General features: G+C 38.4%; 1 protein-coding gene and 1 gene segment (V, D, J or C); both read right to left on the bottom strand.

Moving 5' to 3' along the window:
- Nucleotides 1-25277, bottom strand: part of LOC142988007 (uncharacterized) — a 41848-nt gene that overhangs the window by 1124 nt on the left and 15447 nt on the right. Inside the window, exons 3-12 of the mRNA XM_076137003.1 lie at nucleotides 8674-8742; nucleotides 7999-8313; nucleotides 3045-3362; nucleotides 2667-2960; nucleotides 2271-2582; nucleotides 1875-2159; nucleotides 1375-1674; nucleotides 979-1290; nucleotides 583-867; nucleotides 74-400 (exon numbers count right to left, since the gene is read on the bottom strand). Coding sequence (XP_075993118.1) covers nucleotides 74-400; nucleotides 583-867; nucleotides 979-1290; nucleotides 1375-1674; nucleotides 1875-2159; nucleotides 2271-2582; nucleotides 2667-2960; nucleotides 3045-3362; nucleotides 7999-8313; nucleotides 8674-8742 — 2817 coding nt within the window. The remainder of the gene's footprint in view (nucleotides 1-73; nucleotides 401-582; nucleotides 868-978; nucleotides 1291-1374; nucleotides 1675-1874; nucleotides 2160-2270; nucleotides 2583-2666; nucleotides 2961-3044; nucleotides 3363-7998; nucleotides 8314-8673; nucleotides 8743-25277) is intronic.
- On the bottom strand, nucleotides 20145-24315 carry LOC142987996 (immunoglobulin heavy constant mu-like). The segment is given in 8 exon segments: nucleotides 20145-20210; nucleotides 20403-20545; nucleotides 21004-21342; nucleotides 21453-21758; nucleotides 21887-22168; nucleotides 22289-22582; nucleotides 23486-23579; nucleotides 24062-24315. Coding segments are annotated over 7 exon segments (1473 nt in total).

Below are 25277 nucleotides of genomic sequence, written 5' to 3'. Positions count from 1 at the left end.
TATTAATAGGGTTTACATTTTGCTGGGTCAGAATTAGCAATAACATTCTTATGCATAGTTTTTGGGATCCTACCTGTGCTTCTGCTTACACGGTCCTCGTAGACCTTATTGGAACATTTGTGCTTTCCTTCACAAGACACTTCTTTGTATGAATTCCAGGCCCTTGTTGATACATTGAGGAAGCTCAACAAAGTCTCTGTTCCATTGCTGTGACTGACGGGTGACATTGTAAGGACATTCAGTTGAGATTCTTTCCCCCCTATTTTCCAGGTGATCAAGAAATCGGAGAGACTCGGACCAACCAAAAGACAAGAGATATTCATCTGTCCACTGTTCTGGAGCTCTTGAAGGGTCGGTCCCTGAACATACACACCAACTATATGGGATGATGGTGGTGTAACTGAAAAACAGAATGTGATGGTAAACTTTTTATGGCACTTTTGTAGTGGATAAAATACCAATGTTTGACTCCACCTGAAGTTTATTGTTATGGCGGTTGAATGTTTCTTTCGTACTACTTTATTTTACCTGCTTCCATTTGGCAGTGGGTTGAGACTGTTATTGTGTTAAGTTTCACTTTACCTGAACAGACGCTGATGTTCTTTGTTTCTTTTTTGATCCCTGACCGGTCAGAAACCTCACATGTGAAGACCTTCCCTGTTTTCCACTCTGTTTGAGGGACAGGAAGTTGACTTCTTATGCCCACACGTCCATTTGCACCCATGCTGATGTCACTGGTTGATGCAGGTGTTTGTGGGGACCCAGAAATCCATTTAATTTGAGGGTTGAAGCCCCATGCAGAGCATAGGAGTGTCTGTGGTTGTGTTTCTTCACTGGGGACAAGAGAGAGCTCCATTGATGGGTCCTCTAAATATAGTGAAAAACATATATCAATCAAATGGTCCAATTAAAAGGAATAAAGAGGGAACTTGCATCTGCAAATCAACCGTTTAATGGAAGAACAGTAGCTGTGCTCACCAAATATACCCCCAATGGAGTTGGACTTCCAGCTGTTGGAGAAGCCTTGATTCACTTTGCATGTGAAAGTTTTCCCATCATTCCAGTAAAGCTCAGGGACAGGGAAGTGTCTTGTGACTGAATGGTGGCCTGGGGCTTCCGGGAGTTCAACAAACAGTTTTTCAGAGATGTCAACCCCGTTGGCCTGAAACGTGACATAAAGGTCGCTGGAGGAGAGCTGTGTGATGTCACACGCCAGCACAAACCTGTCTCTCTTCTGTACATCTGGCAACAATCTTCTGATGGCCACAGATGGAGTTGAAAGTGAAGGACCTGGGTGAGAACCAAAACATTATGTTTTTTCATATATTTCATTGGAACGCCACGGCTGATTTGAGTGCTGCACAGTCCTCTTACCTGTAATATTCACAGGCTCCTCTTTGGTTTGGAAGCAGCTGTGTTTAGCGCTGCAAGATACATGCTTGAGGGTTTTCCACTTTTTTAAGGGAACTGTCAGATTACTGATGATATGAGATGTGTTTCTGGCCTGGCTCACTTTCTTGGGTGTAGACCGTCCATCCATCTTCCAGGTCACTGTGGCATCAAAGACAGTGTTGACCAAGCATGTTGCCTTCACCTCAGACCCTGCAAGCATTACTGTCTTGAAGCTGGGGAGCTCCACATGAATGGAGGGAGAAGTCTCTGAATGAGTTGTTACTGGAACCACAGAAGAAGAATTATTTATAGCAGGATGCAAGACATAATCTTGAGTAGATTGCAATTTTACTAACAAAATATTTTTCATAGAATAAGACCATGACCCACTTAAGACTTTTCAATTACAAGCTTTTGATAAGAGCCATTGCTTCTATTTGGCAGTGGGTTGAGACTGTTATTGTGTTATGTTTTCACTTTACCTGAACAGACGCTGATGTTCTTTGTTTCCTTTTTGATCCCTGACCGGTCAGAAACCTCACATGTGAAGACCTTCCCTGTTTTCCACTCTGTTTGAGGGACAGGAAGTTGACTTCTTATTCCCACACGTCCATTTGCACCCATGCTGATGTCACTGGTTGATGCAGGTGTTTGTGGAGACACAGAATTCCATTTAATTTGAGGGTTGAAGCCCCATGCAGAGCATAGGAGTGTCTGTGGTTGTGTTTCTTCACTTGGGACCAGAGAGAGCTCCATTGATGGGTCCTCTAAATATATTGAAAAACATATATCAATCAAATGGTCCAATTATAAGGAATAAAGAGGGAACTTGCATCTGCAAATCAACCGTTTAATGGAAGAACAGTAGCTGTGCTCACCAAATATACCCCCAATGGAGTTGGACTTCCAGCTGTTGGAGAAGCCTTGATTCACTTTGCAAGTGAAAGTTTTCCCATCATTCCAGTAAAGCTCAGCGACAAGGAAGTGTCTTGTGACTGAATGGTGGCCTGGGGCTTCCGGGAGTTCAACAAACAGTTTTTCAGAGATGTCAACCCCGTTGGCCTGAAACGTGACATAAAGGTAGCTGGAGGAGAGCTGTGTGATGTCACACGCCAGCACAAACCTGTCTCTCTTCTGTACATCTGGCAACAATCTCCTGATGGCCACAGATGGAGTTGAAAGTGAAGGACCTGGGTGAGAACCAAAACATTATGTTTTTTCATATATTTCATTGGAACGCCACGGCTGATTTGAGTGCTGCACAGTCCTCTTACCTGTAATATTCACAGACTCCTCTTTGGTTTGGAAGCAGCTGTGTTCAGCTCTGCAAGATACATGCTTGAGGGTTTTCCACTTTTGTAAGGGAACTGTCAGTTTGCTGATGATATGAGATGTGTTTCTGGCCTGGCCCACGTTGCTGGGTGTAGACGCTACATCCATCTTCCAGGTCACTGTGGCATCAAAGACAGTGTTGACCAAGCATGTTGCTGTCACCTCAGACCCTGCCAGCATTACTGTCTTGAAGCTGGGGAGCTCCACATGAATGGTTGGAGGGGAGTTTCCGTGAACTGTCACATAAAATAGTTCTGGTCAAAAACGTTACTCACTCTGATGGAGGCATTTCACGCTTTTACTGTGATACATTCACTTACCTGTACAAATGCTCATTGATGCATCGGATTCCCTGTTGCCATGGTTGGACTTGCATGTATACGCTGAGCCTTCTGTCCACTTCTTCATGTCCGGCTCAATCTGACTGGTTACACTGAAGGTTTTCCCCACCTCCTGCACACTCTGCAGCCTTCTTTGGATTGGCACAATGTTTAGAGTACTTTTGTCCACTTCCCATTTCACACTGAGTTCTCCTGGAAAGAAGTCACTTAGCGTGCAGATGAGTTTGACTGTTGAGGCCCCAAATTCACCTTCCCACACAGGGTAGAGTGTGATGTTTGGAGAGACAACCCGTAGCACTGAGGTAAGAACACAGGTTATTTTTTAACAATTAGTTTATTGTCCAAGCTCTCTCAGGACATTTTAGAAATGTACATCATTCAATCAGAAATGTAGATGTACATACCTTAAGTGATTGATCAAGGAACAACTATACAGTCTCAAATCTAGGTGCCTTATTCTTTTATTTAGACTAGATGGCAGACTTGTACTTTTACAGTTTCAGGTGGAAATGTAGCTGGAAGTCTGTTGCACAGATGTTGCAGAATGACAGAGCAGAGTGATCAGTGCGTGCAGCAAGCAGAAGCATTGGGTAACACCCAGAACACAAAAAGTCTCCGAAAAACAGAAGTGAAACATGACACTGAGCAACGGTGCATCACATACAGCAGGTGTGAGGTGTGGTTATGCCAGTAAGAGAAATATACTATACATTTGAATATCTCACAACTGTTTACATATGTTATCATTCAAATCCTTTTTACATGATAACTCGTGACTTTGCTACAGGTTTCAGTTCTCATGGCTATTAATAATAGAGTTGAGAACCAACAGAGTATTTGCATATTGAATTGAACATGGTCTGTTGATTTCCAGATGCTGACCAGCTCAGAGACGTATGATAAAACATAATTATGAAGTAAAAAAATATGATACATAATTAAAGGTTTTAAAGGGGAAAGTGAGTAACAAACATGTTATAATTGATCATTCAAACTCAAAGATAAAATGGCTAAAGCAAGAACATGAAAAGTGTAATGGACATCATATTTTTAGAAATGGAAACACATTTTTAAATGCTATCTTTAGTTAAATGTTTATTTAGGTAGTAATGCTAATCTAAGTAAACCTGAACAAGACAGTGAGAACAATAACAAAGTATAAGAGGACGTCAATGTGGAAATGTTTTTAAACAGAAAGTTAATTTCTTTTCATTTGACCTGAAAAGAAAAACAAAACAAAAAAGTCTGAGTGCACAAACAATATAAACAAAAACACATACATTCTAATTCTATTTGAGCTTAATGCACATCATATACTGTATACAGATCATAGCTGCATCATGAAATGGAGGGAAACCCTCATGTGGGATCCATCTGGTTTGACCTGATTATACATCTCAAGGTTGAAATAAATCAATACATTGTTGCATGAACAACTCAAAACACTGAAAAATGTATAGATATATGCTAAACATATGATCAGTAAAATTTCAGAAAAAATAATGCTTTTGATAATATAATGTAACACTAAATTACATTATGATAATATAATAACTGTTCACAACTATGCACAACTATGTGTACAGCATATTTGTCATTATTGTCAGCACTATGCGATATGTATTTTGCCAACTTGATTTTAAGTCATTAAAAAATAAAATCATACCTTGAAAGCAGTGGTTCCAATGCTGTACAACAGAGTGATGAGGAAGAGGAGGATGAAGATGAGGCCTGTGATCTCCATGCTGTCTTCATATGCTGTCAGGTCTTTGCTTAATTGGCTGTCAGTCACAATCAGGTAATCTGGATCTATTTAGTATTAAGTCAGAGAGCTTCAGTTATTGCTTTTATGTAAGTGGCCATTCACAACAAGTTCTGGGTGTGTTTTGAAAATAATCACAAAGCTTTTTGGGCTGTGGCGTTTGTCTCTACAGGGGTCAGAATGCATTATGCCACATAGTTCATGGCTTCTTGGCAGTAATGAATATAAAAGTACTGCATGCTTGTTCTGAAATTAAAGTCACACTTAAGTCAATAGAAGGAGTTTTGGACAAGAGGGAGGATGAGAACCGAACTGAGATCCCAACCCCTTAAAAAACATAATTCTAGGTTCAGCTTTTTCTGCTGCCTCCAGCAGAACAAAGTAAGAGTGATATGGTGACCCTGACTTGCTAAATACAAGACTTCTACCCAGTTGTTGTAAAATTGACTTATTGCCGAATCTCCTTGAGCTCTCGTTTCGCATCATTAGGATAAATACTGGCTTGCAAAAGATTGGAGACCTAATTTCATGCCAAGTTATTGTAACTTGACACTTTTGTATCAAATCTAATAGTCAAGACCTATTTTGGACACCGTAGCAGTTACAATCATCCTGATTTGTTTCTGAAAGACCCCACAGGGATGCACGACTTGGACCCAGTAGAGGAACACAAGCAGACAAAGACGAGGCACAAACATTGATGGTGCACGGCTATATTTAGTTGGATTGAATGTTAATCTTAAAAGTAGTTGGGTGGATTAAATGTGAGAAAGTTTATGCCCTGCTATTTTCACTACACCCTGAAGCATATGTTTGATTGGAATACCTTGGCTTGAGGCTAATATAGATGAGCACAGCTGCACTTAAACACATAGACTGCACGAGACGTACATCAACAGTTACAACAGAGTTACAAAGTGATTTTTTTTTATTTTGATTTTGAATTTGCATTTAAAACACAAACAGCACATCATATCACACAAGCAACAAACATTTAACAACAAACAGCAGTAGACACAGCAAGACACCACAACATCTACTGGGCCTAGCACGTTTGAGGGACGTTCATGTTGAGGTTGACCAGGTTGACATTCTCACGTGATCTCTCAGCCATGGACCTCATAATGACGCCAGTTGAGTCCAAAATGGATTCGTGGTAAACTACACAGTTATATACCACATCATTATCTACCCAGTCCTCACGGCTGAGGGTTAACTGGCCATAGACAGAATAGGAGTCATTATTTTCTACAGGGATTGTGGTGGAGAATGTGCCCGCCTCTGCAGGCTTATCATCAATAAGCCAAGACACCGCAATCTGCTGTGGGTAGAAGTCTTTCACATAGCAAGTCAGGGTCACCATATTGCTTTTACGTTGTTCTACTGGAGGCAGCAGAAACACTGACGGACGCTGAAACTTTCCTCCTGCAATCAGGAAAGAACAATTAGGCCTTTATGCTGCAAACCTTCCCAGACATTTCTGCTTCAAACTACATTGATAATGACAATTTCTTACCTCTCTGCTTTTGATAAACTGTCTCAATTGGTGTCAGCAACTGTGAATGGTGTACATAACAGATTCTCTTCAATCCATCGGCCCAAGTTTCATAAGGGATTTCAAGAGAGAGGCTGAGTGATTTCTTTCCATTTTTTTTCATTGTTTTAAGCTTTTTCCCGTTCTCATCCTCCCAGATAATCTCGTTCAAATCGTCTGGATTTGACTTCAGTGTGACTTTGCACACCACGTTTGCTGTTTTGTTTAGAAACAATGTAGCAAGTGAAGGGGGGATGATCTCTACTTTCACCAAATCATCAGAGGGAGGCTCACTGGAAGGATCTGTCGGGTGAAGGATCAGTGATGTTTCATTGGGTTGTAATTAACTTACATTAACCAAAAAAAAGAAAAACAGGTCTACTCACCACTTCCACACTTCTTGCTCCAAGTTGCATTCCACGTTTGAGGACCTTCTGCATCTTTCCCGTTAAACTCGCATGTAAACACGCCGTCAGTCTCATTGGTCAGAAGAAAACTTGCTGCACTGTACACTTTGTTTCCATTGTGATACTCTGTTTCACCAGCAGGTGTTTTGATCTCATTATTGTCTTTCTGGATTTCCGTTCCATCTCTCAGCCATTTGATGTCATAATCTTTAGGTGAAAACTCTTTGGCAAAGCAGGAGAAGGTCCTTCCAGTCTCCTCATCAGAGGAGGCCAACACTTCAAGAGTTGGCGCCTTAAAAAACGGCACTGAAAAACAAACATATACACAAATATATGTATGCAGAAGCAGGGAATAATATATATGAAGAAGCAACGTGAACTATACCCTACAATGTTGTATTATTAGGTTATAATTTTCCAGGGAACTTGCATGTACAAATGCACACACTTGATGCGAACATGAAAGCTATTTGCTAAAGTCTGCAGAGGTGTCCAAAGGGAAAACAAACTAAAACGACTGAGCCCTTCATGCTTGCTTCTGCATATACATTGATTGTAGAGGCAACAGATTGAACCTTACAGGCTTTAACAGTGAATTATCATCGACAGATCAAGTGAAAGCAGTCAGCGAGGGGAAAGAACAGGGATTATGCAGATGGAGGGAAAAAAGCGGAACATTAACAAACCGCTAAAATAGGTGAAAAGAACATATATGAGTGTGAGAAAGTCAATGAGCATGAACAAACTTCAGCCTTTTCCTTCCACCTTCCTGTCTGGCACACAATTATAACTATTACAACTATCCATGGATCCATTTACATTAGTTTACAAACAAAATAGAATTATTGTTGGATCAGCAAAAGCAGCACAACTAGTTAATTTTGCTTACATATCTGGAATCAAAGTTTTCCAGACAAATGATCCTTATTGCTAATGGATTTAGTTATTTCCGTTTTACCAATCAAACGATGTTAGGTTAAAATTGTAAAAATAAATAGAACAGTACAGTACAGTGTGACTGATAGGACTTGGAATGCACACGAACAAACAGTCACTTTTGAATTCCGCCCCAATAAACTAGGATTAATCAATTTAGTACAAATAAATATAAACCAAGATATAGAGATTAGCTTTACGTAAAGATATAAAGGTGCAAATGGATATAGTATATATCAGTTAAATGACAAATTATTATTCCTAGTAGTTATGTTGATAGTTTTAGAGTCTTACCGGGTGGTGGTGTTGGTGGTGGTATCTGGGCATCAGTAGTATCTCCTCCTGGCAGTGTCGCAGAACATTTAAAAACGTTCGCGGTCGCGGTCCATTCTGCACGATTCACAGTGATCTTAGACACTCCGGTGAAAAAGTTGTTTTTCTGCACCGAAGGATATTGAACAAAGTCAGGCAGGTTGTTTCCATTTTGGGTCCATTGGAAGGTCAGTGCGGACGGTGAGAATCCGGTGGCAAAGCAGCCGAGAGTGACCGTGGGCTCAGACCCAGAACGACATGATATCAGTGGAAACACAGTCGGTGCTCTTGGTGTGCCTGAGAGAAGACAAGCAAACATGTGGCATTAAGATAATGAAGCAAAAATTAACCTCAACATCAATTTTAATTCAAAGATCGCAGAAAACCAACAGTCACGTTTAAACTTTGTGTTGCCCTATTCTTCATGACCTTCCTGATAATTAATCATATTTCATTCAGAGTAAGTTAGACAAAAAAACAAATTCAGCATTTCCCTCAAATATGAGAATGATATTAATGTCATTGATAGTCGATGATCATGGCAGCATTAATGTCACCCATATCATTTTATCCCCCTGAATATTACCGAATAAACTGTATATATAAGAAACTTTGCAATAATACAGCAATTATTTACAAGGACAAATCGATTCTTACCTGATGTCACAGTTACTGTTGTACCTTTGCCCCAGTAATCAAAAGCACCGTAGTACCACAGTGCCAAATCTACTACTACCAGTTAATATGTAAGGTCACTTTTGCTGAATAGTCAGTATAAAAACTCTGTCTTTACACTAACATGGTATTTCGTCATTAGATAGACAACTTGAATAAAAAAAGCCATGAAATACATTTCACACAGCAGTTTTCGACACAATGAGTAATACTGAGAAATAAAACTCTAAACATGGCGATGCCCAGTGTGAAACATGTGCCGCTGTAGACTCTAATGTATAGATATTAATCAAACTCTTACCTGATGATACTGTTACTGTCGTGCCTTTCCCCCAATAGTCAAAAGCCCAGTTATCACAGTTGTGAAATGTAATCTACACTGTTCACAAAAACTATCCTCCCATCATGTAGCACATTTGTACACTAAAGGTAATGTCATTTTCTAAAAATCACAATAACATTTTAATAATGTGATTACATTATTAACAGTCTCACAAATTATGTATTACTGCATTAAAAAACCTGCATCCACAAACCCACACAGGGCGTTTTATTGCTTTTATCTTGCGTTGGCTTACCTGTTTGGTTATCTGGATGAAATGAAATCATTTCAACCAACAAACTATTTTGCCGGGTTATCATGACACTCAAAGCATCACAATTGGTAAAAAAAATACATTTCAATTCAAACATTTGGACACACTAAAATGAAGGGCTTACCTGATGTGACAGTCACCATTGTGCCTTTTCCCCAGTAGTCAAAACCATAGTCACAGTATAATATTCTGACACAATCAGCGTACAAAAACATGCTCCTAAAAGCTGTTGAATTCAGCCACTGTTTCGAATATTAAACATTAAACGGCGCATTTTGAGAATGAAAATAAAACAAAGCTTTTACCTGTTGTAACAGTCACCGTTGTCCCTTTTCCCCAGTAGTCAAAGTAGTAATCACAGTGACAGATTTAATAGCGCTTTAGCGCAAAAACATAGTCCAATTTGAATCACCGAATGAAATGATTCAATACATTATACGCCTAACACTTTCCCTGATCTACATTTGTAGTTTTCTGTATTCATCCTATTTAAAGGAAGGCTGCGATATACATCAACATAATGACAATTAAAATTGAAAAACAATATATCTTGACTTTACATTGATTCTAATATTACTTACCAGAAGTTACGGTGACTTGTGTTCCTTTCCCCCAGTAGTCAAAGTAGTTGTCACAGTGATGTCAAGTTATCTGTGTGTAATACAAATACCAAAACATAATTTAAATCAATAAAGACAAACGTTTTTCACTGACAAAGCCCCTCTTTATTAACCATATCCCATGGGATGTTCATTTCCTGTGGTCTGGGTTACATAAAATTAAGTGTGTTTGCTAACAGTTGGTGAAAACTTCCTCTTTTTCAAACATTCCTGCCAACTCTATTTCCTGCAGCATGTTCATACCACCAAACATACCAATGACAGAAAGAGGAGTGAATGACTATGGAGTTGAGATATGTATAATTCTTGCATTTTCAGAAAATGGCTTTTAGTATATTTAGGAAATCCTTCCAGACCATCGGTGAACTACCATACAAGTAGTAAGCTATTATAAGCTTTACATGCAAATGTGTTTGAAAATACAACAATGGAAAAAAAATAATAATAATAACAGAGTATGTGTTAGTCTTTATAGTACTATTTTGAAATTGTACACATGTACGAGTATTTGCTGGATCATGGGAGTGGAATGAATCCTCCTAGTTTGACTTCTAAAGGAATGCATGTGGATGTCCTCTGTAGGGGACATGAATCAATCATCTTCATTTCAAAAACCGAAATTGGCTACAATATTGAAACCTGTGGAGAGGACATCCAGGGCATTTCAGTAATATCTCACTTGTTGGGATTTGTGACCAAATCAACTCACTCTCTTCAAATTGGCAGATATGGTGTTTCTAAAGGCGGCCACGGGGACAGTAATCTCTATGAAAAAGGAAGGCAGCTACAGAAATGGTCATCAGAAAACGTTTGCAACAGTAACATAGGACGAGTGCAATGATTGCATATGAGTGAAATGATTGCATATGATTAGCTACGATCAGATGTTAGGCCTGAACTGGGAAATGGACACAATGCTCAGATTTGTTGAACTGTGTGCCATTAACAGCTGAATCCAGTACAGATCAGACAATCAAGTTCTGGGAGACTTAAGGAAGACACCCATGAACATGATTGTCCAGGAACAATCTGATTGAAGTCCTCAAAGTCATGTGGGGAGCACTGATGATGAAAAAACAAATTCATTCACGGTCAAAAAGTTCTCATTCTTCTCCCAGGTGCACAATTCATACTCTAGGATAGATTATTTTCTTAAAGACAACTCTCTCAAATCCTGTGTCGCTTCCTTTGATTACCTAAGCATCCTAATATCTGACCATGCCCCCTGGATTATTACATATCCAACTGTCTACATACAAATCCTCCCCTCCCCTGTGGAGTTTTAACTCATTACTGCTGGCAGATAACATTCTCCGATTCCATTGATGACTTTCTTTTGTTTAGTGAAAACGACTCTACTTCATACTCATTGCTCTGGGAGTCGCTGAAAGACTTAGAGGTCAAATTATTTCCTACTCTTCTCACTCCAGTAAAAAACACAACAGCAAGGTTAAAAAACTCTCTGCTACCATCACCTCCCTCGACCAAGAGTGCGCATCGGATCCCTCCCCAGAAGCTTTCAAGAAACGCCTTAACCTTCAGACCGAATTTGATCTTATATCCACCAAGGATACCGAGCGCCTACTACTACAAACCCGTGCCACTTACTACGAACATGGCAATAAACCCAGTCGTCTATTGGCACATCAGTTAAAAAGACAATCCACCTCCCGTCTGACACCCAGGATCTGTACTGAAACGAACACCCCCACTACTGACCCCGTGGAAATAAACACCACATGTAAATCATTCTACTCCTCCCTTTACAAGTCCGAATTTCCTTCAGACATCACAGAGATGAATCAGTTCTTTGCCAACCTCAATTTCCCAAACATCAATTTCCGACATTGCGATAGCACTGGATTCTTCAATTTCTCTTGAAGAATTACACTCCGCAATCAGAGCCATGCAATCCAACAAAGCCCCAGGCCCCGATGGATTTCCCATAGATTTTTTCAGGAAATTCAGTACTAAACCTGCACCCCTACAATGTTTAATGAATCTCTAGAGAAAGGCACCCTTCCGCCCACTCTGGGTCAAGCTTCAATAGCTCTCCTCCCCAAAAAAGACAAAGACCCCACCGCCTGTGGCTCCTATAGACCTCTATCCCTTGCAATGTCATGTAAAATGCTTGCTTCAACTAAAAAAAACATTCACACCAAGTATCATAATCTAACCATCAAATAATATAGTCTAGGTCAAATAATACATTTGACAAACAAACCAAATATGTTTAATTTTAAGATGGAAATTTTAATACTAGATATCCTGATTTTATTACTTGATTTGGGCATTTATCATTGGATGCCTGCCAACATTCAATATTCAATGTGGCCTTCTTCCTTCAGTGTGGCATTCTTTGTGTGCACCTGTCAGTCAGAAGTGTTACAACCACAACGACACCCGTGCCTCACCTACAGGTAAGGTCGGAAACTTGGGGCTGAGTCTGACACTAGAAATGTGTTAGTTTGGGGAAGCAAAGTGTGTGAAATGTTTTGTGATTGAATTTGAAGGTGCAACTTCTGTATATCAGTCTGCAGGCTTTATACGTAATTGGCAATCACGCCATTGTTGATTCGTCAAGAAAGCTGCATCGACTGAAGAATGCCACACTGAATGATGAATGCCACATCAAATAATGAATGTCGGTATAAAAAATGTAATGGTATGAAAAAATGTAACTGGGCACGAAAAGCCAAAGAAAGACAGAAGAGACAAAAATGGGGGTGGGGGGTGCAGTTGGAATGGCAGAGACATGGGGGTCGGGACCCTCACCCATTTTAATTAGTTTTAGGGATTCAGCAAGCTTAAGAGCCTGAAAGCGTTTCAACAGCTGAGCAAAGGTTTGTCCAACAACAGTAGAGGATGGTATCATTTACATTAAAGTGATGCATTTGTAATTGTAGAGTAAATTTTATTGATAGATAACGAGAATTGAGAGTGGACCTAAACAGGAGCTTTGTGCGACATCTTAATTACATGTTTAGGCGTCAAAGGACTCTTACCACTCTTACTACATTTTATCTCCCAAAGGTACTAGTTTTTTCAGTAGACTCAGTAGATTCAGTGCAAACAATTCATTTATGTGTACCGGACAAACATCTTTTCTAATATAATTGTTTGAGTGAGTAATTCCAGAGCTTTTCTGCAGCATGAAATTTGCCACTGGTGTGAGAGCCTTTGGCCGTCACATTTAGTTAATAGGTTCCAGTCTGTGGTTTCAGTTTGTTAACTGGATGCGGAAGCACCTGTTGTGGTGAAGTTTCCTGTGTGTTATAGAAATATTACCCAGATAGGATGTTGATTGCCAAAATGTTCAAAATGTGTACAGTTCTGAAAAATACCCCCAGATACTTTTTGAGAACAAAGGAGGAAGCTCACTACAGCCAACAGAGGTTTTTGTCATGCCATGTATCACTGTGCCAGTTCCCGTATACACAGTGACACATCCTCATACAAAAACCTCTGACCTTCTCTTTTAATGTTGATGTGTGGCAACATTTTCTTTTCTTCAGCAGGCTCATTTATTTTGTAGTACCTTTGTTCCACAATCAAAGTCATCATAATAAATGTAATATTACTCTAGTTAAGCAAAAACAATAAAAATGCGACTTTCAACTTTTGACACTTTTCTATCTATAATTTTAATTATTATTTTATAATATTATTATTTATTATTACTATTTTATGTGTATAATATAATATAATCATAACACAAACCCTCTACACTCTCCTGGAATCTGAGGCATTAAAATTCAATTTCCTCACACATTTTTTGCCCCTTTGGATGACCTTACCTAAGAGGGTGATCATCTTTAGTTATTTAGAGAAGTGCAAGTAGTGGTGGTCTCTGTTAAAAATCAAATGATCCCGTTACACATGTTATTGTTATCTACAATCATTTCTTCTATGGAAAAAGCTCATATTGCGCATCAACAAGTGGATTGATTGCACATTAATAGAGACATAACTTTCAAGGATTGGAACGAGTGTTGTAATATAATATATGTAATATTATTTTCCCATTAAATCACTGTTATGATATTACTTTTCACACTTATGGGTAGTTGCTAACTGGTGCATGTGCTTGATAATGCACTCTATGTGAAATCGTATCAAATGTGTCACAAATTCTGCATGGACTCACTGTCGCTACATTTTACCTGTTGAATTGACAAAAGACAAAAGTCCGTCAGTGTAGTGAATTTAATCATCCAACTGACCTCTACTAACATAAAACATACCCCCGGATTCTTTGTGAGTACAAAGGAGGAAACTCACTAAAGTCAACAGGTTTTTGTCATGCCATGTATCACTGTGGTACCCACTGTATACACAGTGACACATCCTCATACAAAAACCTTTGACCTCCTCTTGAATCCTCGAATGTTGATGTGTGGCAACGTTTTCTTTTTTCAGCAGGGTAAATTATTTTGTAGTACCTTTGTTCCACAATAAAAGTCATCATACTAAATGTAATATGACTCTAGTTAAGGAAATTAAAAATAAAATGCAATTTTCAACTTTTGACACTTCGTGTATAACTATAGGTTGAATTCTGCTAATTCATTTTTGAATGTAATACATGTGCTTGATAATGCACTCTATGTGTAATCGTACCAATTGCAAATTTAATCATCTAACTGACCTCTACTAACATAAAAGAAAAATACCCCCAGATTCTTTCTGAGTACAAAGGAGGAAGCTCATTAAAGCCAACCGAGGTTGTTGTCATGCCATGTATCACTGTGCCACCCCCGAGTAGTCACAGTGACACATCCCTATACAAAAACCTTTCACCTCCTCTTTTAATGTTGATGTGTGGCAATGTTTTCTTTTCTTCAGCAGGGTCACTCATTTTCTTAGTACCTTTGTTCCACAATAAAAGTCATCATAATAAATATAATATTACTCTAGTTAAGCAAAAACAATAAAAATGCAACTTTCAACTTTTGACACTTTTATATATAAACTTATAGGTTGAATTCTGCTTCATCAAACCTAAGCAAGTATTGTGGAGTAATATCAACTATTTTTGTTATTTGTTGTGGTTTGTGCTTATGCGATCTTGTTAAGCAAATATGTAGCAGGCTTTTTCTAACATCATCATCTTCTGAATGTAACTGGCTGGCTGACATCACCTTAGTTACACACTTAATGGTAGTCGTATGTTTTGGTCATATTATTTCACCTGGATAAATAAATCTCTTGAGCTCATATATTTCACTATCAAAAGCTGGATCTGTTTTAACCCCAGTTAATAAACCATCATGGGATACACGTGAATATTTTCAATGTGAGTGGGACTTTAGTATTGAAGACATTTTATAAAATTTCAAATATGTACAATATTAAAGAATTGGTGTCAAAAATGCCATATCAATTATAAAAGAATCCTCTATCAACCTCCAACTCTGCTGAAAGTCATTCACACATTGCAGAGTCTTTCCCTCTGGTTGTAGAGGGTGGTTTTTGTCATAGGTTATATCACTGTGGTTGCTATATGAACCACAGTGATACAAATCTTTACAAAAACCCCGCCCTGTGTATCAGTGCTTGATAATGCACTCTATGTGAAATCGTATCAAATGTGTCACAAATTCTGCATGGACTCACTGTCGCCACATTTTACCTGTTGAATAGACAAAAGACAAAAGTCCGTCAGTGTAGTGAATCTGATCATCCTACTGATCTCTACTAACATAAAAGAAAAATACCCCCAGATTCTTTGTGAGTACAAAGGAGGAAGCTCATTAAAGCCAACAGGTTTTTGTCATGCCATGTATCACTGTGCCCCATCCCCCAGTATACACAGTGACACATCCTCATACAAAAACCTTTGGCCTCCTCGTTTAATGTTGATGTGTGGCAATGTTTTCTTTTCTTCAGCAGGGTCATTTATTTTGTAGTACCTTTGTTCCACAATAAAAGTCATCATAATAAATGTAATATTACTCTAGTTAAGCAAAAAAAAAATGCAACTCTCAACTTTTGACACTTTTCTATATATACTTGTAATTATAATTTCATTATCTTATTATTTCATAAAATAAATAAATCTCTTGAGCTTATATATTTCACTATCAAAAGCTGGATCTGTTTTAACCCCAGTTAATAAACCATCATGGGATACACGTGAATATTTTCAATGTGAGTGGGACTTTAGTATTGAAGACATTTTATAAAATATCAAATATGTACAATACTTAAGAATAAGTGTCAAAAATGCCATATCAATTATAAAAGAATCCTCTATCAATCTCCAACTCTGCACATTAATAGAGACATAACTTTCAAGGATTGGAACGAGTGTTGTAATATAATATATGTAATATTATTTTCCCATTAAATCACTGTTATGATATTACTTTTCACGGGTAGTTGCCAACTGGAGTTAACTTTGTGCTCAATTACAGTAAAGTTGATGAACTGATTCCTATCTTATTCATTTTTAAATGTAATACATGTGCTTGATAATGCACTCTATGTGAAATCGTATCAAATGTGTCACAAATTCTGCATGGACTCACTGTTGCTACATTTTACCTGTTAATTAGACAAGAGACAAAAGTCCATCAGTGTAGTGAATCTAATCATCCAACTGACCTCTACAAACATAAAAGAAAAATACCCCCAGATTCTTTGTGAGTACAAAGGAGGAAACTCATTAAAGTCAACAGGTTTTTGTCATGCCATGTATCACTGTGGTTCCCACTGTATACACAGTGACACATCCTCATACAAAAACCTTTGACCTCCTCTTGAATCCTCGAATGTTGATGTGTGGCAACGTTTTCTTTTTTCAGCAGGGTAAATTATTTTGTAGTACCTTTGTTCCACAATAAAAGTCATCATACTAAATGTAATATGACTCTAGTTAAGGAAATTAAAAATAAAATGCAATTTTCAACTTTTGACACTTCCTGTATAACTATAGGTTAAATTCTGCTTTATTAAACCTAAGCAACTATTGTCATGTAATAATAAACTATTATCTACTAACATTTCTTCTTTGGAAGAAGCTCATATTGCGCATCAACAACTTTCAAGAATTAGACCTAGTGTTGATTTGCACTAAAACACTTCAGAGAGGTTTTGATCACTGTGTGAAGCACTGTGGGTCCCCGTGTACACAGTGAAACAAAGCACTGCCAAAACCTGCTGCACACTCACAACAGTGCCACCATCATTCATCCTTTCATTCACATGCATTTACATGTAGTTACTGTAAAACTGAATATTATCATCAAAGGCAGCATCTTTTGTTTTATTTGTAGTTTTGTTTGTTTGAAGGAACATTTTATTGTTTTTCAATTACACAAATACATTTTTGTTTTACAAATACCTTTGCCCCAAAAAGGAAATCACATGAGGCAACATTTAGAGTTTGTTCATTGCTTAACATCGTAGCTATTGAAATCTTGCAGTGCTGTTCTGCTGGTACAATCGAAATAACTCCGAACATTACACTGAATTACACTGAAATATAAATGTGAATGCAATGTGGAGCAAAAAACATGCAACTTAACTTGTCTGATTTGTGTTGTGCACATAACTGCAGGGCAAAGCGATTCTCAATTGAACTGAAATGAGTCATGCTCATCATTTATTCTTTTTATTCTTTACATACTCTTGATTAACAACAGCAGACGTGACACAATTGTTGTAACTTGGTTTTTGTTATGGTGTGTAACACTGTGCCACCCCACCCCACCCCACCACAGTGGCATATGGGTGTGCAAAAACCTTGGCACACATTTTTGGATAAAGGAGCGAGGAAACCGATGCAATCACAGCAAATTGAGAGATTCCAGGTCACCTATACCCACTTGGAATAGGAATAGGAAACCAGACCACCCAAAAGATGATAACCGGGCCGGGTTTGACCACAGGACCTTCTGGTTATGAGGTACGCTTTGGGACCAACCTGGATTATTTTTATAATCCTCATTTGGAGCAGACAAGGGTTAAGCATTTTTAAATGTGAGACATCAGCGTTATGATCGACATCTTCGTGTTCTGGTCTGAGCCTTGATCTTGGGCCTCCTGGGCAGCGGTCAGCTACAGATTGCAGCAGCTTCTATTTTTTTAGGCTCATGCATATATAAATACACAGAGACTGGCCAAGAGGTCAGAAAATATGTACGGTCTTCCTCTCACTATACGATTCTACTGATAAAACCAAATCACAAATATGTGATGAGCCAGAGACTTTATAGTAGTTATATGTACCCATAATGTTTGTATTGTGTTGTTGTATTTCTTCTGGCTATGCTTTAGGATCTTAGGTGTCAATTAAAAGCTTGAACACTACTCATAATTACGTAAGTGTCGTGTGCTTTTCTGACCTTCCTGTGCTTCTTTCTTTCTTTTTAAAAGCTAGAAGTAAATAAAATTATAGCTTAATGATGGAGGTCACAAAATGAAATAGACATGGTCAGAACCCTAAAATGTCCTTGATGTCCAAATTCTGTAATTTCTCACACTCTACAGTTACACCTTTTTATACTAACTGGGAGTATTGGCTCATTAGAAGTATTAGTAAAAGTAGTAGTCTTGCTAAAAGTACTGCTAAAGGTACTACTAGTTGTAGAACTGGTATGAGTATTGTTTTATTGTTATATTGTTGTATAATAGTAGTACTAAAAACACTTCCTCATAGTGGTAGCAGTCCTAGTATGAGTACTACTACTATGAAACGGTTGGCTTGGTCAGTTTGGTCACTGTTTTGGCAGAGCTTGGACGTCCTGGGCCTCTGGCCAGTACAAGTACCTGTACTAGTATAAGTAGTATTAATACATTTTAATGACATGATCGTTTGCTGTGGATTAACATGTGTATGAAGTATGCACATGGATGTATTTTTCACCTATCTGTCACTTTTAATCTAGCTAATACTGCCCCCTCCTGTACGTCAGGGCCCCTGTACTGGTGAGTCACTGGTGAGGCTTGTGTCAACACAGTCATTACAAATATATAACCGTCATTCTATATTTGTTATGACTCAGCACTGAAAAATACATTAAGAACAGGATAGATTTTAAGTCCCTTTTAAACCAAATGTTTTGACCTTTTTACCCTGAAAATGTTTTATTTTGGAGACAAACAAAACAAGAATTTTAAAGGAGCAATCATTTATTTTAGAAAATTATTCTAAAAGCTGTATAAATGTATTTATTATGTATTTAGATCACATAAATTATTATCATGATGATTTATAGAACAGAGACGTTTGTGGAAAAAAGCTCTTTTTTTTTGTGAGACTAAATGTTTTGTCCAGTCTAGCAAAACATGAAAAGTCTAGAAGTCCAATGAAAGCCAATAAAAAAGAAATTACAATTACAAAGTCTACTGCCAGCACCGTTCTATTGTAACTGCCTGATGCTGATGTGACTTTAATTTTCATCCACTCCATTTGTTGGTATCTTCCATGTTGTCATGCAGCAAAGCATCTTAAAATGAATGTGTAGATTTCCTTAGTAACTGTTCTCACCACTAAAAAGGAAAACACATCAAACATTTATCTTATATGCACTGAAAACATTTATTATGCCATCCAGTTCAACACAACGAATACATCTAAGCTTAAATATTGCACATCCACTACCATACGCTGTAGTCAATGTACAAAAGAATAAAAAGAATAAAATACCATATGTATATGAAGATCTATCTATGCTATGGCTGTCATATGTAATTGCAGTAAGACAATCAGCACAAACACTTGATATACCAATGGACACACACCAAATGATGTTTGTCTTGTTTCGAGGAAGGTTATTTGTAGCTCTGACTGTTTGTGTGTGGGGTGGGGGAGGGAGGGGAAGCTCTCTAGGGAAGATATCTTTAGAAGCCACAGGAAACACAAATACCTCCTTCACTTAACTGATAACAGAAGTGAGAGCACAAAAGACCTCAAAAGCATTTACAAAGACAGTATCATACCAAGTTGGAGTCATTTACACGTTTGAACACATGTTACATCTGTATTCAGTTGTCTCTCCCCCTTAGTTTAAGAAAGCCCACTTACAGACATGGCCATAAAAGCCCAATAATAAATGTGGTGATATTTACTTTACAAACTGCCACAGATACATCTCATTTACATATCAATGGAATGTTAATTAACAAGTTGAAAGTTGTTACAAAAACTAAATCATTCCTTAGCAACATTAGGTTTGGGTATCATTTCATATAGGAAATATAGGTAACTTTGTTTTGCTAGTTTTTCTACGACTTCCATTTGTAAAAACAAAAAATCCAAAATGCCGATCGGCTACGACTCCCTTTACTGTCTCTGCATCTGAAAGAAACAACGAAAATGTAGTTAAAAAACAATTTAAAACTACAGCTAAACAGTTACAAATAAAAAGCAGTCACCCTCGCACTCGTGATTAACCCCTGCAGGCCCCCCTACAAATCTACAGGCTGTCCCCGTCTGTCCCATATTGTTCTTCTTATTGGTGCTAGAAGCTGCTTCCTGTCATTCGTTTACCTTGATCAGGCTGAATATCATGGTATAGGAGAGAGAGAATATGAAGAGGAATATGAAGGACGAGGCTGTGGACCACAGACTGCTGAACTCATCATAGTCCACGTCATTGTCTGTGCAGTTTAGAGCACAATCCGTAGGCAGCTCTACGAAGGAGAAGGTACATGAGATTAGCTGAGGTATTCTGTAAATGTGTATGTGTGTGTGTTTTATATTAGTGAAATTATACCAGAATTTAATCTTGGAATATGTATTATAGTATCTATAATATAGCAATTAAACTACTTGCATGATCAGCATGTGTGAAACTGAGTACAGTATGTGAGCTCTCTGCTGACACAAACCTTTCACTTTCTTTGCTCTTACTTTGCATTTAAGTCAAATCAAGGACATTCAACAAAAAGCGTCTCCATGCTGCAACATTTATTGAAACACGTATCACACTGACAATGCAGTGACTTGCACAGGTACAACATTAAGCACATAACACGACGACAAAAACCAAAGTGACACGTACAAAGCCATCACAGAGTGAACGTTTTCCACAGAGAGACAGAAGGGCAACATACACAAAAGACCACGTCTAAAGGTGAAGCCTATTTACTTTCACATGTGTTACGCTGCTCCTTAGACACTCCTCTTGGTTTGACAGCATAATCGGCGCCAGCATACCAAACATTGCAGGAGAAAACTACATTCTTTTCCCACTTCTCCTTGGTGGTGGTGTAAACATTTGTAACCGAGAAGCCATTTTGGGTCTCCCTTGGTGGGAAGGTGATGCCGTCAGTGTAGCTCCCAGTCTTATTGCCAACTTGTTCTGACCAGGTGATGTAGTAATCACACTGCGAGGCACTGGAGACCAGACACACCAGACTGACGGAGCCTGATTGGCTGATTTCCTCCTCTGGAGGCACATAGACTGTTACTTTAAGGTCCTTTCCATCTGAAACAGATATTTGGTTTACCATGGAGGCTGATATATGAGCCTTATGCCTATATGATATGTCTGTGTGTGTAGTTTAGTGAGTATAGTAACATCAGATGGCAACATACCTCCTTTGTGGAGAGAGAGATCTTGAATAACTGGTGTCATGTCCTCCCACAGGGCATAACAGCGGACTTTGTTAACAGTGGCCCAGTCTCTGCGAATCAGCGTGTTGGTTTTGCTGTAAAGTTTTCCTTCCTTCTTTAGCGGTAGATTTGTATTACTGCTGACATTTTGCCCATCAACCTGCCAACTGATTCTAGTGTTGGATACAATGTCGTTGTCCACTCCAGTAATGGTGCATTCAAACTCTGCCTGGTTGTTCTTGAAGATCATGTGTGCTCTTGGAGGATGCAGTGTCATTGTCACAGGAGCTACAGGAGGGAGTGACAGAGAGAGAACACACGCCCATGTCCACATGACAGGAGAAAGACACCATTCTGTCCTAATCCTTTCAATGCTAGATTACTTTCAGATAGTGACAACCTGGCTCATACTGTACCTGTTGAGGCTTTCTTTGTAATGGTTTTTCCACTGTGAATGACCTCACAGCTATAAACATCGTTACTGTCCCACTCTGTCTTGTTGACCTTCAGGACACTGACAGCAGAATGGAGGGAACCTGTTTTCAGGGTGGACCACTTGTTGAAACCGTTCAGCTCTTGGTTATTTTTCTTCCATTTGACTGACAAGGTCTCAGGGCCAAAGTCTTCAATCATGCATATGAGGGACTGGGTATCTCCATTTGGCACTGAGAGTAAAGTCACTTCTGGGTGAACAAATTCTGGGAACAAGGGGAAACATAGGTATAGAGGTCATTCATTGTCAGATATAAATATCAAAATGATTGTCTTCAATGAGTATATAAATCTTAGAAAGACGTAACATTTTTACTATCACATACTTTCTACAGTCACTGTTTGAGGGGTTCCTTCATGATTTACAGAACAACGAAAAGAGCTCCAGGAATCCCATTGAGATCTCGCTACGTGGACCAGGCTGACCCCCGTATAAGCGTTGTTCCTCATAACCGAGGGATATTGTAGAGAAGACAATTCGCTGCCACTGCTACTCGTCCACTGAAAAGTGACAGCTTCTGGGTAGAAGCCATATGCGAGGCATCCCAGTGTGATTGTATTTCCAGCCCCAGTGCTGCATTGATGCAAAGGGACCACAGACGGTGGTGTTGGGGTTTGAACTGTGTAAAGAAGTTGTAAAAGGTGTTATAACACGTAAATACAAAGACATCTAAATTGTAAAAAAAAAAAGAAAACTAAATGCACACAGATATTTACATTCAAACACAATTTATCGAATCTCTCAAACTGCATTTTTGTCACTGTAATCATATCAACAATATTAGTATCACTATGTTTCAACATGCATCTGCTGTAGAGATCTTTGAAAAATTTAGAAATTTCAATTAATAATTTCACAAATTACAATTACAATATACATTTGAAATAATTAAAAAAATGGATTAATGGCAAGTTGCAAAAACAGAAGACTTATCAAATCAAAGTTATTTTTGATTTAAATAAAGGAAGATTACTCAAGAAAAACATTAATGTGACACAGTTTGATCGACGTCCACAGGACAAACAATTAATTATTTGAAAATGTAACGTTTTCAGTGAAATAATTCATTGAAAACGTTCCGATGATCAAGTTTGACCTGTAGTATATTTGCACTTTGTCGTTTTAAAACAAGTTTCTTGAAAATATTTACTTGCTGGTGTCTATTCAATTGTTAAGTGAAGGACGTGTTTTAGATTTCATATTTAACAACTATTGTTTACACACAGTATACTAAAGAAAACAAACTAAAGGATAATAAAGGCTCTACACAGATGCAGACATTCATCACCAGCAGTTACATTTTACCTTCATAAATTAATATCAAACTGTATAGTTACGGGGTTTTTTTCAGCTTTCTAAAAACCTGTTGCATCAAATATCTTTCATCTGTCTAACCTTAACCGAAAACCACAAAGACACCAAATCTGCTCTCTACCCTCAGGACACTTGACCTTGACACTTTCAAGGTATAAATGTAAAATATCCTGGTGAACAGTAGATATTCTGATCAAACGTGACTTACCTGAAGAAACGGTGACTTTGGTCCCACGACCCCACAGGTCAAAGTAACACAGTGATACATCTCCATTCAGTGCTTGAACAAAAACCCTGAGCATCTAAAAACCACACTAAAACTTCAGTAAATGCATGAAATAAACAGTAACATGGTTTATCATGTGGGTAATATAATATATTACAGTCATCCTAAATGTTTTAATGTTTTATTGATACATGAGCAGATCTATAAGTAACATTTACTGGAAGACGTATTCTTTTATCTGTGTAATAACTATAACTTTTGCCTACTAAATAACTCACAAACATCATGACATAAGCGTTACGTCATGATATAAAGACAAGATATACAAATGTCTTTTTCCTTTTTCCTTTTCTCATCACGAATGTGCATAAACTTGAGGTTTCTGCACTTTGGTTTTTGTATAGGCATCTTTCTTAGTGGCCCATCCCATAGTGCCACAATGATACACACTGATACAAAAACCAAACTCCACTGGAAATCTCTCATGCACAGTGTTTACAATAGTGATATACTACGCAAACTACAGTATATAGAAGGATTAAAAGACATATTTCTTACCTCGAGGGCTCTGCTATAAATAGAACATTTTTCAGTTTTCAGTTGAGCTCTGTTTTCCTGTTGTATAAGTGTGTAGCTTCCACACACTCACAGAGTTCTGCTGCTGGGTGCTGACTGTAGCTAAAGAGCATACTGTATACAAGAAACACAAAATAATGGATGGATATTTGGGTGGATGAGTGGAAAGAAAATGTAGGAATAGACTGGCGGGAGGTCGGGCGGTTAGACATGCAGACAGACAGATGGATGGGTGGGTGGATGGGTGGATGGGTGGGTGGATGGGTGGGTGGGCGGCTGAATGCTCTGTGCTTGACTTGACAGAGTACAGGAGGGTGAGAAATTTTGTGAGACATTTACTAAGTCCAGAATGTCTATCAACATTAATTATCATTTAAACTCAGTTTATCATGTTTGTGACCTGACAGAGTACAGGAGGGTGAGAAATGAAGGATTTTGCACAGCTGCTCAATCTACTCCAGTCACTGTGGCTCTCTAGCACAATAATAAACAGCAGAGTCTTCAGTCTTCAGGCTGTTCATCTGCAGATACACCTGGTCCATGTTGTTGTCTCTGGAAATGGTGAAGCGGTTCTTCACAGACTGGGAATATGATTTAGTGCCACCACTCGGAGCAGAAATGTAGGCGATCCATTCCAGTCCTTTCCCTTCAGCTTGTCTGATACAGCTGATATGAGCGTCATCATCTGATATTCCTGCATATGTACAGGTCAGTTTGTGAGAGTCTCCATGCTGCTTTACCACTGCTTCAGACTGAGTCAGAGTCTGAAGCAGTGAATGAAAGATATGTTGCGTCCTTCACCAGTCAAAGCTGACAGCATTAGAAATGTGACACACGTAGCTGAAGCCATGATGATCTGCTCAGGAGTCTGATCTCACTTCTTCAAATACAGAAGGAACACAGCAGGGTTTTGCATCGACTCCTCCTCGCAATCATGAATAGTCAAAATATGGTGTGTGGCCATCAGAGTTTGTGGCCGCTTCTCTGGAGTAATATCTTTGTTCAAGAGATGCTGTGCAAGAGAACAGTGCAGGAGTTGATTCAGTTTCTTCTACTTCTTGGGATTTTATTATTTTTTTCTTGCAAACAGAACCCATTCATGGCAGGAAAACAAACACATAATCTGATAATTAGTCAATTGATGACTTGCAGGATTACTTTGATTTGGACTGATTCTTCTTGCAGATGAGAAGGCAAA

The sequence above is a fragment of the Genypterus blacodes genome, unplaced genomic scaffold (assembly GCF_046128005.1).
Source record: "Genypterus blacodes isolate CSIRO-AG114 ecotype Tasmania unplaced genomic scaffold, CSIRO-AGI_Gbla_v1 ptg000291l_1, whole genome shotgun sequence".
NCBI lineage: Eukaryota > Metazoa > Chordata > Actinopteri > Ophidiiformes > Ophidiidae > Genypterus > Genypterus blacodes.
The sequence above is the reverse complement of the archived record's forward strand: the minus strand, read 5'-3'. Positions and strand labels throughout refer to the sequence as shown.